The sequence below is a fragment of the Idiotropiscis lumnitzeri genome, chromosome 1, assembly GCF_059441095.1.
Source record: "Idiotropiscis lumnitzeri isolate Australia: NSW breed Sydney's pygmy pipehorse chromosome 1, RoL_Ilum_1.0, whole genome shotgun sequence".
Taxonomy (NCBI): Eukaryota; Metazoa; Chordata; class Actinopteri; order Syngnathiformes; family Syngnathidae; genus Idiotropiscis; species Idiotropiscis lumnitzeri.
In genome coordinates, this window is record NC_142391.1 from 16837869 (window position 1) to 16856436 (window position 18568).

The following is an 18568-nucleotide window of genomic DNA, read 5'->3' on the forward strand; positions in this document are numbered from 1 at the left end:
TAGAAAAGTAAACATGGTCATCTTATAGTGCAGTCTGGATAGGAGATAAATGTTTTTCTGTATGTTTTCATTTTCATTAAAAAAAGATATAAATCATAAAATAAAAAGTGTGATCCACTTACAATCCCGGGGTAAGTTTCTTGGAAGCAGGCCGCCATTCTTCTTAACAGTTGTGAGGTCTTTCGAGGTCTAATCATTTACAGAGACGTACTGTGAGTGATTTAAATGCCCAAGGCAACATTTTACTCCTCTGTTAATTTGTTGACTTGACCGACGATGATTGGGTCCAGCTTTTGTTGGATGACTCCACATTGACTTTAATTTTCACCCTTTTATCTACTGTTGTGTCCAGTTACATTGTATATATTCTGTGTGTGTGTGTGGGGGGGGGTGCGTATGTGTATATATATATATATATATATATATATATATATATATATAATGTAAGCACTATTTGACTTTTCTTTTTCAAAATGATACATCATCATTTTCATTCTAATCTGGGCTTCTTTAGTTCACAAGATTATGCATGTCAGAAAGCCATTAAAATGGTTGCTCACGCAATTTTTGAGTCATTCTCCTTTCCGAGTCATTGTGATTTTCCCTCCGCAGTCTCGAATACAACCCACATACGCTATTTGTTCCACGACATAAAGTGCCCAAATGAATTGCCGGTTGACTGTCTGTGTCTGCGTGACAATTTTCACCTTACTTTTCCTTGTTAGATATTGACCAATATTTATTTTGCGTATGTGGATTTATAAAACGAGAATTACTAAAAATGTTGCCATCAGGAATACATATATGAGCATAATATAAGAATTAAAACATTGTCTGAAAATTAACACATTTGTTTTAAGTAAAATATTATCACATACACTATCACTGTGTGTGTGTGTGTGTATATATATATATATATATATATATATATATATATAATATCTACATATATATTTTATATAATATATATATATATCTATATTATATATATATTACATATATATATATATATATATATATACAAACACACAACGATTATTACTTCGTTACCATTTCGTCACTTTGCTTCCAGATGTGGCAACGCAGCCAAACAACGTTCCCACCAAACATCTCAGCGCCACAGACTGCCGACATATTGAACAAAGCTTGGACTAGAAATCTGTTTGACTGCACCGGGGTGTAATTAGGAGCTGAATCATTCAAGAATGGCTCACACAAAAGAGATTAACTATAAAAAACAACAAGGGCTGCATTCGCAATATATTGTCTTATTTAAATACGATATTAATCCCATCAGAATTCCAATCCAATTGTTTTACGCTTCGACTCATAATAGCTCTTAATACAGTTCTCATCTTGTGCCTCCATCCAGGCTGAGCTGCTGACAGGTTTCTCAGTAAATAACGTGGAGGAGGCGCGTTGTGCCGGCTGCGAGCTGCTGAGGCGAGGATGCAGCACAGTTATTATCACCTTGGGAGCCCAGGGATGTGTGGTGCTCAAGGCACCGGAGTCTACCTCGAAACATATTCCAACAACGCCAGTCACCGCAGTGGACACCACAGTAAGCATGACACGTCATTAGGAACATACTGTGTGACTTCCTCTCAGTGTCTGATTCTGGATCACGATATAAAATTGTGATTATTATTATTACCATTATTATTATTTTTATTATAATTAGGATATATAAATAAGGTTAATATTCACGTCATTACTGCTCTAAAAAAATAAAATACATGGGGGTGTGTTTGCAGGAATGTAAAGTGCTTGTCGTTGCTTTTTTTTTAATTAATACATGAGCAAAAGTAGAAGAATCTTGTCACAGTTTAACACTTAAAAAAAATCCTTGATTGTAATCTTTGATAGAGGCCAGAAATGTTTGAGTTGTTCCACACCGACTTCAGTGGCTTGTTTTCCGCATCAGCGTCTCACTCCTAATGCAGGTTGCTTGTGTTTCTTGCCTCTGATGTGTTGGTTTCTACAACTTTGAATAGATCCTAAGCGCGGCTGTTTAATTGTGCGTGTCATTGGTTCTGTTGCTGAGTCATCTCGCTATTGAGACTTTTATTATGTTATAATTAACATCGTTAGTGACTCATCTCCAACAGCATATACTCTATTTACTAAGAAAATACCCCAATTTCATTGAATGAGATGCTTTCATATACATACATAGATCCATACATACATTCATACATTTATCTATATATATATATATATATATATATATATATATATATATATACTATATATATATACTATATATAGAGAGAGAGATTGTGTATATATATATATATATATAGTATATATATTTTATATATATATAGATTGTATATATACTTTTTTTTTTTTTTTATTCCCTTTATTAGTCCCACAATGGGGAAATTCGAGATTCGAACCCAGGCCTCCTGGGGAGATTGGGTCCTGAACGCGGCGCCTTAGACCACTCGGCCATCCTGGCAGCCTTACTTATAAGTAACCTCAATGTGAGACGGTGAAGGTGATGCTGTGCTTGAATTAATTGGCCACATCTTGTTGTTTTACCTAAATCACTCATGGCATTTCAGGAATAAAAAGCTCGCCTTCTTGGGGGCTCTGTGAACTCCTGTGCCCCCGCATTGTGAAGCAGACACACATTGCTGCCCTTATTATTCACCGTCTCCCCCCCAGTCCACCACCATCATGCACTTCTGTGACTCACCTTTTGGGCCTGTATGCATCAGTCAGCAGAAAGCAGTGCAAACCTCGCTGTGGTTAGGCCTGCTGTGTATTTCCCCCCTCCTTCCCCACACATTCGCACACACACGCGTGCACACGCGCGCACACACAACACCGGCCCTTCTGTTCTTTGATGGGCCCATAACTTGGGGGGTGTTTAACTCATTTGGACAAAATAATCCCTCTTCCAGTAAAGGCCTTTTACTCTTTTACTGGAGTGGGGAAAAAAGATGTTGTTATCTGGGTTTCCATTTCTTTTGAGCCTGCTTGGGAAAGAGTGTGTTTTTGGTTATGATTAACTCTTTTGTTGTTACAGCTTTGATTTTTTTTTTCCAAGCAGTGTTTACAAGTTTTAAAGAGTTGAAACGTGTCGACACCTGTGCTTGTTTTCTTGCCATTCTCATTTTAAATAACTGTGATTTGAATTTTTATAATTACTCTGCGGTACTTCAATATTAATGAAATGAGTCACTCGCGTTTTTTTTTTTTTTTTTACAAATAGATTTTGTAAGGTACTGCAGGCCTGAGCTCTATGTGTTGTTATTCTGTGACTAACGACAGTCTACGAAAGCAGCTTGCGCAGTTGGACTGCAGCAATCGAATATTTTGGTATTCGGATATCCTACTCAAAATTTGTATTGAATAATATATTTGAATAAAAAGATGCAGAATACAATGCAATACAATAAATAAATCTTTATTTATATTGTGCTTTCACAACAGTTATACCTGTAATAAAGCCCTTTACAGAACATTTATACTTGTACACATCTTACAGAGAAAAAACACATTCCACTTAATAAATGGCCCACTGGTTTACATTTTTAGATTATTAACATTTTATAATTAAATTTAAACTGTGCATTGCAGCACACTATTATCATCTCTAGAAACATTCGTGAGAATGTGGATAAATCCCTCCTTATAAATTTTGGTCGATGAGACAAAGTGACGTTCGAAGCGCAGTGGCGATTTTTCCGGCTAAAACAACACACTTGTGTAAGGCTGTTTTATTAAAAAGTGGTCAAAAGGAATGGCAACTCTGTCAGTCATTGAGGTCCATTAACTTGAGCCCTGCCAGCTCTGCTAGCGCCGTAAAATACAGTGCCAGTGTAATTAACTCATTTGTTTTAGCGCCCTTAATTAGTGATTGAACAACAATGTTTATTGTTGTCATCGTTAGCAACAGTTTGAGATGGCAATAATAAACAACCCCCAAACATAGTCTGGAAAACGAATCAAGTTAGTCGTTACCACACGACACGCTACTGGGAACAATTTAGAAATAAAAGTATACTGCGGCATTGATATCCAAATATTATTTGCGAGCTGAAGTTTTTTTTTATAAGTTGACCTTCTTAAGTTATTGACGGTGTGTTACTGTAATGTATAGCATCACTTGAACAATTGTTGCTGCGGTTAGCTTACTTCTTGCTAACTGTGTACACGTACTCAAGGCAGAAAAAATGGCCTTGAGCTTTTTTTAACCGAGGTACTCAAATTACTTGAGGCCCAAGTACGCACATAACAATAATCGGGGCTGGAGAATTATTTTCTCTCTTCCGATTAAAGTCAGCATGATGTAGTCGGAGGTACATGTGACATAAGCAATTGCATCCCAAATTGTACATCTTTATCCTTCAAACACAGAAGAGTGAATTACAAACGAGCCGATGTCAACCTCATTGAAAAAGAAGAAAAGAAAGAACGCAAAGCAACAGCCGTCGTACGACTTGCTTTTGCCAGTTGTGCATTCATTGCTAGCAGCTAGCCGCTAGCTGCTGGTTCCAAACGCTGTATCATACAATGATGGTGTAATCAATTAGCGTTTCTTTTATCATCCTAAATTAGCGATTAAATGTTATTTCGGGTTTGCATTGTTGATATTCGTAGCAACATTTTATTGTTGCGATGCTGTGATACGGCAAGCCAAAATACTGAAAAAAACAAGTTAAGTCACGCTAACCGTAATGCCACCATGCGGGCCAACCTATTGCATTGTCTTCAATGTATTATTTGGTAAGCTTTTATTTTGAAGTTAGCCTTTGCGTTGGCGGCACGTTATATTTCTTGACATGTCTAAATGATGGCGCGCCACCAAATGAACTTTCAGCAGAGACAGAAAATATTCCTCTGTCATTGTTTTTTTTCTTAATTTGACATACATGAATTACTGAAGGAATTGTACACGTATCAAAAAAAGGCAGGAGAGAAATAGAACAAGAGGGTATTGAGGGATCATGTAAAGTCCCGGTACGACATAAAAAGTCCCAAGAAGGTACAGGCTATAATTGAGGAGTGTTGGTACTTTGTACCGTTGTGTCCTGACCCACTTGTAGTCCTTTCGTAAATTAAAGTATACTACTTGGTCCAGAAGGATATAATCTACAATGCGGTGCTCCTGTGAACGACTGTACACGCCAAGAGTAATTACAGTATATACTGAGTCAGGGTCACGAATCAGGATTCAAAATACGAAAAAGAAAAAAGCAAATCAAACACGCATGCCTCCTTTTGTTATAAATTGAACACAGGCTTACCTCTTCTGAGCTCAGAATCTGGGCTGTTTTGTGTCGCAAGTTATCTGAAGCTATAACTCACCCACTTTCATACGTTACATTTTCGGGACTTGGGTGGCCTTGGTTTCTTCTGTTCCGCTCCAGGAGGTCCAACCCCAAAGACTAAATTAAGGTAGACAGCCCCTTCTAATCCAGACATTACAGCTGCTACACGGTGGGTCGAGGCAATCAAATTAGTCATCGTTTTTTTTTTCTTTCATGACTGGAGAGACCACGGAGCAATTGAATGGGTCCTTCTTGGAATTCAATGGTAAAGGGAAAATAATGCCTGAGCGTTGCATTCCTGCTCCGAGTACAGTCTGGGTTAGGATGACACAATTAGAGAACTGCCACATCACCTTGTTTTAATGGATTACATGTGTACAGAGCAGCTGCTGTATAGCGAACCAGATGTTGGTCCTGTCCATTGCTTGTGTGTCTTGCACAGCACCACAGTTGAAGTGTTAAAGATTAAGCTTGCAGATGGATCAAAGATGCAAAGTGGGCTAATTAGTCCAATTAAGTGTCTGTTTGATCTGTCAAGCTTCCTCCCTTGTTACTTCCGAGGAGTCGTCCCCGGCTGTTTGCAACCTTCCGGACATAGAAGCCACTGTGAGTCAGCGTTGCCCCTGAGTTGGTCTTGGCTCTCCCGGGGGTGCTTTTCATTCACACAGGCTGCAGGCTTCAGGAGTCTGCACAATCTGTCATTGCAAGATGGGAGTCGAGATCACTGGAGGGTGAGAAACAGAGTTGCTGCTTCATGAATCTCTGTAAAACTCATTTTCCCATCCAGTATTTCGATAAGCATACAGCAGATTGCAATTAGAAATCACTTCAAATATTTAAAGGACACTGAAAATGACTTTAATGCTCAGGTAACAACCAATCACGGTTCAGTTTACAAACATCACATGACCAAACTCATAAAACAAGTGAACCATGATTGGTCATCACGTGAGCGCTGAGTTTCTGTGACGTCAGTCAACAGCAGAGCTGCCAAATGTTCCGGATTGTATATGCGTGTGTATGGGGGTGCGTGTGGGTGTGTGTGTGTGTGTGTGTGTCTAAGACCTTGGTCACATTTGAATAATTTGACATGAAAAAAATCCGATATGTCACATTAGGAAAAAAAATGTGAATGGACTTGAAGTACGGACATAATGTAAGGGCTGAATTGATTTTAAATTGTTTCTCCTATAGCAGCTGCTCTAAATAAGCAGCCCAAACATTTGCAATTTCTCGTGTACAAATGAAAAATATTTTTAGGTGGGCAAACAATAGTAGTGGTATGAAAGCTCGTTTTGTCATCATAACACTTGTCAGTCAAGATGTGTGGGCGGTGCTGTTGCTTTTGTCGTTAGTTTGTCCTCTTGGTTATTTGAGGCACAGCCCACATTTTTGTGACATTCTGCAAAAGCCAACAAGTCAAACATGTAAGGAACACGTTCAACAGTTTTGTTTCCTTTATTCTGTCTGTAGAAAGTAGTATAAAATCTCCAAAGTTAAATTTATGTAATTGGACTTAATATGAAAGTGTGGCGGTATGAACTTGAACTCACACAAAGCAAATCATTTGGACTTGATAGTATATTTCCACCAAATGGTGCTGAAATCTTTCTCCGGTGAGCTTCTCGCAATCACATCTGCCATTCGAATTTCAAACTTAAGGCTGAGCGCTCGCAGAGAGCAGGCGGAAGAAAGTCACAAAGGTCAAGCAACGTTGGACGCAGGCGACCCGCGCGAGCATCACTGCTCATCCGCGGCGAGCACTTGTGTCATTTGATTGACAGGCCTCCAGATCTAACCTTCACCAAAGTGTGTCGAGGGCAGTGGCAGCGGGGCTGAAGGGGGCAACGCTTGTCAGCCTTGTTGAGCTTCATACAATAAATCCACTCACATTGGTCGTCTTGGAGAAGGAGACGTTAGTGAGGCGGACAAAGGTTGGATTGGAGCTCGTAGGTTGGCTGACTTCACATTGGAAAATCGGGACCAAAATTTAAATGTAGATTTCGACATGGCTCTGTTGTGTAATCTTGCCAAGATCAAGACTAAGTGGTATTGTTCTGATCGGCTCTTGTTTGTTTGCAGTATTACACCAAAAACTTTGTCGAGAATTTCACACATGACACATCTACATGACAGGGCCTAATTCGCTCAGGTAACGACCAATCACGGCTCACCTGTTTTCATTCTTCTGATGATTTTCAGTTAACAGCAAGTGGAAAAATGGCCACCCCCTGAGATAGATAAAAACGGGTAGATGATGCTGCTTAATTCATATTCCACAAACACACGATCAAACACAAGCATTCAGCTCATTAATATGTCACAATTTTAAAAATGATTACATTACAAAAATGAAAGCTTTTTTTTTCTCCTAACAGAATTAATTCTAGCAGTCCTGTTTGTAATTTCTCAAAATTATAGTCACATGCACGTAAAAAGCTCTTTTTCTTTTTGAGGGGGAAATTCATAACTGACCATTTAGGATTCAATTCCAGGAATATCTTTTAAAAATGCTTATGCAGGAGTTTTTGTCTTGTCACAAAACTAACTGCGGTTGATTTATTGGTAGATCACAGCAGGGACAGCCTCAACAGAGAAATGAAAGATTTCCGGCATTTATATACCTTATCAAGTGCCTGTATACCTGTCTTAGTCAACACACTTTGGAAACGGTTGTGTGCTTCAAAACTCCTAAGTAGCAAATAATTACTGCGTGAACAAAGAGCGAGGCCTCGGCCAAGCAGTGAAACGACATCATCATTGCCTGAGACGCTGCGCTATGTCATGGCCCAGCCCAGCTACCAGACAGGAGACATAAACAAAACATGGAACTCCAACGGTCCTGTGAAATGTTTGCGCTCTGATCTCACTCTTTCCAGCATCTCAACAATCCAGGAGGAGTCACACCCATTGTGCTGACCAGGAGAGTGGACCCATTTCTTTTGGAAACTTGATTTGTCTACCTCGCCTTTAAATGTGTCCTTCAGATTCGTACTCATCTCGGGGCATGTCCCCGACAACCCCTCTGACCTTTTGGACTTAGTTGTTTGTCCGGTGTCCCTGAATCATCTGCACATAACTGACAATGTCTTCATTGGTCCGGCCGTGAAAGGGTTATGCTGAGGTTGAAAGGGGGAGACAACTACCCCGGACTGGAGTGCAATATCTTTAGAGAGCCAAAGTGATGAGTAACAGACTTGTGAGAACCGGCGGGGGTGGCGAAGGGGGGGTCTGCATTTGCGGTTTTACACGAGCAGGTCACAACATGCCATTGTGCCTTTTCCCATCAAAGAGCCCCCCCCCCCTCCCACGCACACACACACACGCACGCACGCCCCCCCGACGCACACACACACACGCACGCACGCGCACACTCTTCTCCTTGAGGGTGCGGACAACACATTCCATACCTATAGATAATTGGCTCTATCTGTCCTTACATGTTGACCTTAATGAGAACATTTTGGTCAAAGCTAGAAAAACGTAAAAATGTTCATTGGAAGTTTAGGAATTCATAGGATTCATATCCGTTTCTCTGGTATCGCACAATTTCCATTGAACTGGAGGGTAAGGCATGGTTCGAGGGTCATGTCACAGCACCCCCTACTGGTGACAGCTTCTTGGGAGAAAAAAACATTTCCCTTCCTACCATTTTCCCAAATTACACAATATTTGAAACCAACTCCACCCATCATTATGTACATTTAGATTGCACGTGCGTGCCAGAGGAAAGTTTTGTGTTAATTGTTGTTAGACGAAATAAGGCATTGTTCCCTATTGTCTTCTTCCCAGGGTGCTGGAGACAGTTTCATCGGAGCGCTTGCATATTACATGGCCCATTATCCCACAATGCAATTGGAGGAGGCGGCCCGGAGAGCAGGTCAAGTGGCAGGAGTGAGCGTGCAGTCCATAGGCACGCAGTCATCGTATCCACACAAACGGGACTTGGCAGATGAGCTCTTCTGAGAGCAACATATTCTATTCCGATGGGTCTCACCAGACAAATGAACTTGCTTTTTTGTTAATGTGCTGCCTATGAGCAATCTGAACGACCAATGAAAGATACAAAATCTGAGCAGAATCACCTCAATTTAAATGTGCAATGGTGCAAACTGAAGGAATGAACACAAAAATAGTTGATTTAAAAAGATTTGTAATAGCATTTAATGGTAATTTTGTGACAGACACATAACTGACAATGAAATTAAACATGATTATAGATTATTCATGTTGTGGTTCAAACAATTAAAAAAAAAAAACATGAAGGACACCTTGATAATGAATATATTATATGAAAGTAGAATCATGTCTAGAAGCTTCTGCCGTCCTGGCCTGGTGCAAGTGGGGAACAGATGTTGACTTCAAGAGTATTTCCAGCTTGACGCTTTCTTTTGGAATCCACGAAGCAAATGTTCTGTCGTAACGTTGCAGGTTTATTGCCAACGTGTTGAGGTCCATTTTAAATAGATCTGATCTTCCTCTTCTCAAAGAATAGGACGTGCTTGTTCACTGTAACGAGAGAAAGGTCATGATGTTTAGGGCGGGGGAAAAAATGATTGTACAACACTAAGAAAATAAGACTGATTGTTGGGGGAGATAGACAAATTCAAGTTAAGTATCTTTTTATTAATTCTTCGCATCACCTTTGATTCGAGATGTGGTGGGGTTCTTTAGTCGTAGATAAAGATAAGCATTTTTTGTGAATAAGGCTAGTACTACTATTTGCCTTTTTTGGGTTTCAGACAGCTTTAACTGTTCTTTGAAGGCAGAGGCACACAACGCTGCATACAATTCTCCGATTCCAGGCAATTCTGTGAATCACTTGCGTTCCTCAGAACAAAACAAGACTAATGACCTTTAATGGATAAAGTTTTTTTGTCTACCTTGGGACTCACCAAAATCATTATGGTCCACATACAGTCTAATTTAGGCTCTAAAAAGTGCCTTTTTTTTTCTTAGTTTCAACACATGAGACTAATAGAGGATGACGATTTTCTTGATCCCTGGAACATCACATTCTCATCTATTCTCAACATCTTTTTAACTCAGTAAGATTTTTCATTGAGCTCTGTAGAAATGTTAACTCTGTATGTGTTTTATTGTAGTTGATGTTTAATCAATTCAACACCCTTTGGAGCATTTGGATCAGGATTCATTTCTTCTACGCTCAATGGTGAAAACGCAATACTTATGATGAAGCCTTCAATTTGAAGGCAACGAACATTTCAAAAGGCCATCGAGCAGCTGTATGAGAGTTCAGAGGAAAAGGATCGATGATAACACAAAACTGGAGGAGAAATCTTAAAAAATATGAAAACATTGTTCACAAGTCCAAATGTGACCCCACCAAAGGAGGTTTTGGAGGCGTCTTTTAGTGTTGACCTTGGAAAACCTGGGAAAATATATTACACTACTCACAAACACGAAAGAAAAATACTTGAGTGAATTTCGTGGTTAGCATAATATTGAATAAATGCGACAATCCTAATCCAAAGATTCCAGGCTCCGACTTTATTGTGGCACTCACATTGTACTTGTGTTGATTACCTTCACTAAAGTTGGCAGTTTTTGGTTTCTCTTTTAGGTACACGTGTAATAAGTCAATCTTATAAACTAGCACTCATTATTTGTGAAAAATCAGGCTGTATGTAGGCTGTACAAACATGGACAATAAAACGCTGCAGAAAGCGACAGAAATGGCTGCACTTTGCCCCCGCCCTGGATGTTTTAGTAAGCTTTCCATGCTGCACCAGAGCAAAGAGAATCACCAGAGGCCAATCTCTCAATAGAACACATCATTATTTATCTAAGGGTCAACGTATACCGAAACGAAAATCGTGACCAGAAAAAAACGGGGATACGAACTAAACCTGTGAATTTTGAGACCACCACTTGTTCTTATACATTCAAATCTTACCAAACGGATCATGTTTGCGCAGCACCAGTTTCTCTCTGAGCCGGCTTCTCTTGGTATTGAAGCAGAATCCCGTCCCCGCGGCGCTCATCATCTGCACAAGGATGGTTCTGGTAGGGAGAACACAATTACAATCAGGTTCCTTCTTGCTCCGGGAACGAGAAATAATGCTGTTGACCATTTGTCACTTACTTTGATTTCGCCTTTGCCACTGAAAAATGAAAAGAGCCCGTCAAATAAATGATGTATAGTTACGTTAACAGAGCAATTCCAAGCGAGCTAAGATGTTTATCATGCTTCCGGCTTCATTCTCAGTTTATATTTTGACTAAACACAGTGAAGGTGTACTGATGCATAAAATGAGACGCGTTTACACACAAACCACATACGTGCACAAGAGTAAATAACGTGAACATTGAAAAGACGAAACACTTGATATCTATGCTAGCATGGTAACGCTAGTTGCTAGAAGGTTAAAATGGTTTGCGAATTTCATACATCGTTGGTTTTAAAGAATAAGCGTTGGATACTCACAGTTCACGGATGTAAGAAACATGTTTCCTCACCACAGATTTTAAAAAACCGAGAAAATAGCTATTATATATTTAGTAAGAGCCAAGCTGGTAAGTCACATTGGGACATCAACTTCCGGGGCAGCACAAGTTCTTCCGCTGAGCAGTTTCGTTGAGATTTTCTGTTTTATCCAACAATATTCTAAAATTACAAAATGTCCACCGTCCACGATATAATAGGCAGGGGAAAAATAATTGTTATTGCAAATTAAATTCATTTCAGTTTAATTTTCTTTTATTTAAGAAAAAAGAGAAACGTGAAACTGTGATTTACCAAGGTCTTAAACCACTTTCTACATAAAAGTGGGGTAAAAGTACAGGTACTGATTTATATATAAATATATATATATATATATATATATATATATATATATATATATACTTTACATTTAAATTTTACTGTTAATTTTATAAAAACATCCGTTTTATACATTGAAATCGTGAAAATAAAAACTAAATATCTGTCCACAGATGAGGTGCCCTCTTTCATTTACTTGCTTTTCTTTTACAGAAAAGGGGAAGAAAGCCACTATCAAAACATATTGTTGCGAATTTATACTATACTACACACACACTCATACATACATACATACGTCAACCTCCGATCTTGAACCGGTCGGGACGGAACATACAGTACCACAAGATCAATGAGATTAAATGGTGCTAAGATCTGTAATATTTTATAGCTCAGAAACAACATCTTAAGTGGATGTGGAGGCAAAAAAAAAGTTGGCTAGTATTGAGTTCATATGATTGAACTTTGTCGTCTGTGTCAGGAGTCTAGCTGCAGCATTTTGTACTAACTACAGACTATTAATAGTAAACATGGGAAGTCCAGAGAGTAACACATTACAATAATTGAGGCGAAACGTAACAAACGCATGGATTATAATTTCTTCACCTCTAGAATATTTCCATGGATTTTAGCGATATTGCAGAGGTGAAAAAATAGCAATATTCTTAATGTGCATTTGAAAAGGCAAGAGTTGAGTCGAACATAACTCAGAGATTTTTTTGCTGAATCACTTTGGGTAATAATACATTCATCAAGACTCAGTTAAGAAGCAAAACATCGAAAGACATCTATTGTTTAATTTTGGCAAGGCACACCTCTAGATTACAGCATTTTCACGTGTTTGTTATCTCCAGTGTCATATATAATTGGTTATCACCGGCATATCAGTGAAAACAAATGTTATATTTACATGTAATGTCCCCAAGCGGAAGCATTTAGATGCTAATTAATAGTGGGCCAAGTATCGTTCCCTTCAGGACTCCACAGGTGCCGAATAAAAAACTCAGAAGTTGCATTGCCATGAATTACATTGTGCATGCACTCTGAGAGGTAAGAACTAAACCAAGAAAGTTCAGAACCTGAAATAACAACGCATGTTTCAAGGTGTTGTGATACTTTTCGTATGTAATGCTCAACAGTGGCAAAAGCAGTGCTAAGATGGAGTGATAATAATATTGATGAGGTGTCGGAGTGCATTGCCGGAAGATCATTAGTCATTTTAGCCCTCTCAGTCGAGTGGTCAGCTCTAAATCCTGACTGAAGAAGTCCAACCGATTGTTAGCCAAAGTGATGAGTAATAGATAGTTTGTTCTTTTTTGCTTTGATTAAAAACTACTACACAATAGGTATGTCTTGAGGTTACGAACAGCACGCAATAAACTAGTTTGCACAGTAGCATAAGAATAAATTGTCGCAGGGCAGTGAAGACCTTTTCATGTTTGTAATCAATCTGTGTCATGGTAGCCAGAACTGGAGAGACAACCTGACCTGAACAAAAAAATGACCAATTAGTGTAGTGCCAATTGTTAAGTCAAGTTTCCACTGCACAGACACCCGTTGACAAAAGGTTCGGCATACGTTCTTAAAAATATTTCTAACATATCATTTTTAAAAACTTTTTTTACCAAGCTCCTTTTTCCTGAAGAAAATTCTTATTGGTGGTTTCTCCCGACCGATTTTTTCTATTCACAGGCAAGCCTGATCGCCCACAATTTTGTGTGGGTCCACAGTAGATACAATATATTTTTATAGCGCCCCCCTGGCAACAATTTCAGCTGCTACCACTGCAAACGGCAAATAGTAAGACTCATCCAAAGGATCTAAATTGAGCATGTGTGAGCCGAGCGGGAGGTGCTGCCAGCTGAAATGACCATGGATGTTATTGGACAGGCTGAGCACTGTAACCAGGCAGCTGTCAGGATGTGTGAAGGAGCTTACGTCATTTTTGGGTTAATTTCTGAGAATGAGGCTGAAACCACTTGCTTCAGCTCTCCTCCTCCTCCTCCTGCGTACTCATTCAGCACTCTAAAACCACTCCGGACGTGAGCTGCGCTTTCCTTCTCCCACTTCATAGCACTTTTATTCTATTCCACAAGCACTATCTTCTATGGCTTATTTACCAGCTTGAGTATCACTCATGCACACTTTGCACTTATATGAGCGAGCCCAGTGGGCTGAGCTCAGGGTTTCTCACCGTGGCTTACATTAAGTGCAAATGTTCCAGGGTCCACACTCTAATTCAGGGGAGGAACTAGGGTATATTCAGTAAGGTGGTCGACATGTTGATGATACAAATGTATCATTTTAACCAAGGTAAAAATAAATAGCCTCCAGCACGCCTGCGACCCTCTGAGAAGCGGTTCAGATTATGGATGGATGGTATAAATACACGGGTATATTATTAATTACTAATATATAAATATTAATAATATTAATAGGCATTAACTCAAGGGCACGGTGGACAAATGGTTAGCACGTACGCATCACAATGCGAAGGTCCAGGGTTCGATTCCGGCCCCGGCCTTCATGTGTGGAGTTTGCATATTCTCCCCGTACCTGTGTGGATTTTCTCCGGGTAGGCCATTTTCCTCCCACATTGCAAAAATATGTTCCACTCTGCGCTGAATTTAAAGGAAATGATTTCTTGATTGGTCAGGAATCAAGTCAGCGGTGTTCACCCCTACAAAAGGCAAATATGTATTTCTGACGCTGCGACAAGTCCTCACACTTTCATTTTTCCGTAGTCAAACTATCCTCTCAGAAAATGTTGATACCTTTTCAATGCCGGTAAATGCTTTCGAACATGTCCTAATGGTAAAAAAAAACCAAATACTCGAATGAAGATTTAAATAAAATAAATGCTGTATAAATAATTAAATAATGGTTAGCAATGGTGAGTTGCAGTTTAAATGTGAGAGAAATGATTAACAGTGTACTGTATATTGTGCCGACTTTGCCTTTCATTTTTGGAGTTCAAACTTTACTTTAAGCAATTTAGTCAGAATACCATCTCATGACTGAACGCATAGGAGATGATGCAAAGCGAGTGAAAATTTACCAGGTTCCCAAGCCAACACAATGCACGAGGCACACATGCCATCAAAAAAAAAAAAAAATTCAACTCACAGTTTATTATTATGACCCATCAGTATGAAGAAATATTCCTCACAGTTGAAGAAAAAAAAAGTCTGTTGGCACTCTTCCCTTTTTCCCCATCAATTAAAATGATCAGATTTCGTAATTTCCCAAATACTTAAAAAAAATGAAAATGGAAGTAGTCTGCCAAAAATGAATTTTATAAGGTAAGGGCCAATATTTGGGAAATTTCACCAATCAAAGATGAAATTCCAAATATTGACCACAATTTGATGATTTATTATTTGGTTTATTTAACTCAATCACAGAGTAGCACAATGCTATACTTGCTGTATAATCCACCCGATCACTAAGATAGAGCCTGGACACCCCTGCGGAGGAAACTCATTTTGGTCACTTGTTCGTTCGGTCACGCCTTTCGGTTCAGCTCCTTCTTCACCACGGCAGACCGATAGAGAGTCCGCATTCGAGCAGACGCCGCAGCAATCTGCAGGTTGAACCTCTCGCTCCATCCTCCCCTCACTTGTGTTCAAGACCCCAAAATACTTGAACTCCTCCTCTTGGGTCAGGATCGCTTTCCTTCCCCGGGCGGCATGACCTTTTCCAAGCAAGGACCATGGTCTCAGATTTGATGGTGTCCATCATCATTCAAAACGGCACGCGGGAGAGACGATAGTTAACATCATTCGGCATTATATCCATTTTAAATAAACAGAAACACAAAGTCATTAAAAAACCAGCACCTGACGTCACTGGAAGCATTTATATCAAAGGAAAAGATATTTCTTTGAAACCCTGTGGCTTTTAATGTGATACAATTTACATGTAGATTTTTACCGACAAGCCATCAATAGATTTACCATTCTTGTCACATCCGAACAATGAAATTACCAAACACGTCACAGTGAATCAATGAAAGTGTCTGAGTCCGCCCTCATACTGAATACTACTTTTGTCATCTTGTCATTATTTTACATTCAAAATTATTCCATTCTGCGAAAAAGGTGGGGGGGGATTCTTTTTCACCAACTTCCCACCTGGGATCCACAATTTTAGGAACACCAATCAGTATATATAATATGTAATCGTATCTGTTAGACTTACATTTGGCATTATTGTGTTTCTGAAGACAGCATTTAGTTGTAAGCTTAGTATTAGAGGTAAGGTGTGATGGCGAGTGCAAGCGTCCTCACGCTCTCTCTCCCTCTCTCGCTCTCTGTTTCTCTCCGAAAGCAACATGAACATATATATTCAGTATGCATTTATTTGTATTTTAATTGCCATTTAAAAAATATGCATTTAGAAACTGTCATTTGATCTAATGCAATCCTTATTTGAACTCATAGGAAGGAGCTTGTTTGAGAATTACGAGTAGCAGAAGTGCAAATTGTTCTGCTTGCGTAAATGTGAGTGATTGTATCAGGTGTGATGTCATTCACTGATGTGCATCAGGTTGCCATGGTTACACCAATGCTTTCATAGTGACGCACTCTGCAGAGAAAGTAATTTTGTGATATGGAGACTGCTCACCTGGATTGTGAAGATCATTCAATAAATAAGTAAACTTGAAAAATAAATTAAAAAAAAAAACATGAATTATTCACATTATGCAGTTATGTGTTTTTCGTTTTAATGCGCTTGTTATTTAAAAGAAAACAACCTTTGTCAAAAAAGGAGAAATTTGCTTCACACCCATTTGCATGTTATACTTTACAAAACATTTGCGCATCACAGGCATTACAATAGTTTATTCCCTTCAACTTTTTCTTTGCTTTCAGCTACTATACGCAGTCTTCCTGATGACCAGGGAATTATAAAGAGTAATGTTATAAAACAGGCAGCTAATATGTCCTCCACCCATCTGTCTCTATTTCTCTGTGTTCCATGACGCAAAGCTTGAGTGGGCGTGGATAAACCTTCTGCTCCCTGAGAGGACTGAGTGGGCTGCTGCCATCCGCTGTGCACGCACCAGAGTTGGAGGCAGAGATGGAGGACAATAGTGAAAAGAGGAGGAGAAGGAGGAGGGATTGGATGCATCTATGGGGACACATCTGAAAAAGAATGAAGTGGAATGAGGAAAGGCAAGTGATTAATAAGAGATTATAGTATGTAGTATACGTGGAAGAGATACGTAGGAGTGAAGACACAGACAAAACAATTAGGGCTGGCGCAAAAATGTCTAATAAAAGAAGAAATGAAAAAAAAAAACAGGACACAGGCTGGCAATACTTTTGTAAGCCACTTGAAGCGTTTAGAAGCACCTCAAAAAGCAACGGTCGCAACCAGGGGCGTTGCTAGTTATATAGCTCTATTAGGACACAAGCGCCATAGTACATTGGTCCACCAACCACTGTTCCGCAACTCAGTACCGCTTTGCGGGCCACACAGATATATTTTAACACCATAATATTTCATTTATAATATTCTGTAGCGGGAAATATAAGCGCCAAATGTATGATATTGCCACGGCAGAACGGACGATTGCTGGGCCAAAAAAAAAAAAAAATCAATAAAAAAATTGTTGTATACCTACTTGCCATCATTTGTGACAATACAGCTGGAGAAATAATTTACAGAAAGACACTTACACAATCGTCACCTTCAGTGTAACTGTCCATCAACTCTGAAATCCCATAGTCTTTGACTGAACAGATACCCGCACAATTGTATCAGAAGGCCTCGGTCGAATAGTGCAGACGACTGATATTGTAAAATCTGCCTGGCAACACGAGCTAGCTGAATTCTGATTGGATAAAAACTCTCACTAAAAATACAACACTAGGATATAATGTGACATCAATGTGAAGAATATGATCATGATTTCTCGATTATGTTAGGCCAGTAGAGAAGGCCTTGACGCCCCACCGCTGACAACTGAGATAACCTCTGAGCAGTTTTCTGATATTATCAGAATCAGAATCAGAATGCCCTTTATTGTCGTTGTACTCAGTGTGCAATGAGATTAGAGAGCTCGCCTCTCCAGTGCAGTACGACAATAATTTAATTAAAGAGATCAAATAGATTAAATACTTAAATAGAAAAATAATACAAAATTGGAGAAATCAAAACACATTATGTTTCTGTTCAACAAGGTAAGGGTAGGTGTGTGGGAGAATTCAGCATGTCGATGGCTCTCGAGAAGAAACAGTTTTTCAGCCTATTAGTCTTTGTTTTGATGCACCAGTAGCGCCTGCCAGAGGGCAACAGGTCGACCAGGTGTGAGCTCGGGTGAGTATTGTCTTTAATGATATTGAGAGCTCTGCTGAGGCATTGGGTGTTGTAGATGTCTACAGGAGAGACACACAACATTCACCCTCACAATGACCTCAGGCTGGGATGTCATTCGGGGGAGAAACGTGAGAACAAGTTGAAAGGCCCATGTCTTATAGGGGCTCTTGGAAAGTTTAAT

The 18568-nt window shown here is 39.4% G+C and overlaps 2 protein-coding genes across 4 annotated transcripts in view; one reads left to right on the forward strand and one right to left on the reverse strand.

The window, feature by feature from the left end:
• The window catches only part of rbks (ribokinase), a 32807-nt gene extending 22031 nt beyond the window's left edge, over window positions 1-10776 (forward strand). For all 3 annotated transcript variants that reach the window (XM_088292796.1, XM_088292880.1, XM_088292967.1), the window contains exons 8-9: window positions 1373-1561; window positions 9075-10776. In XM_088292796.1, coding sequence (XP_088148922.1) covers window positions 1373-1561; window positions 9075-9248 — 363 coding nt within the window. In that variant the 3' untranslated portion in view covers window positions 9249-10776. The remainder of the gene's footprint in view (window positions 1-1372; window positions 1562-9074) is intronic.
• Window positions 9419-11880, reverse strand: mrpl33 (mitochondrial ribosomal protein L33). Its single transcript, XM_088293108.1, has 4 exons — window positions 11731-11880; window positions 11389-11407; window positions 11200-11306; window positions 9419-9791 (listed from the first exon to the last, which is right to left on the reverse strand). Exons 1-4 carry the CDS (start codon window positions 11750-11752, stop codon window positions 9742-9744), a joined length of 198 nt encoding a protein of 65 aa, XP_088149234.1. The 5' UTR covers window positions 11753-11880; the 3' UTR covers window positions 9419-9741.
• Between the last annotated feature and the right edge of the window lie 6688 nt (window positions 11881-18568).

Excerpts from the sequence above, each read along its gene's own strand:
- mrpl33 (XM_088293108.1), bottom strand. The coding sequence starts at position 11,752 with ATGTTTCTTACATCCGTGAACT. Across the intron at positions 9,792-11,199 it reads GCGCAAACATGATCCGTTTG|TGAACAAGCACGTCCTATTC; the intron begins GTAAGATTTGAA and ends CTCTCGTTACAG.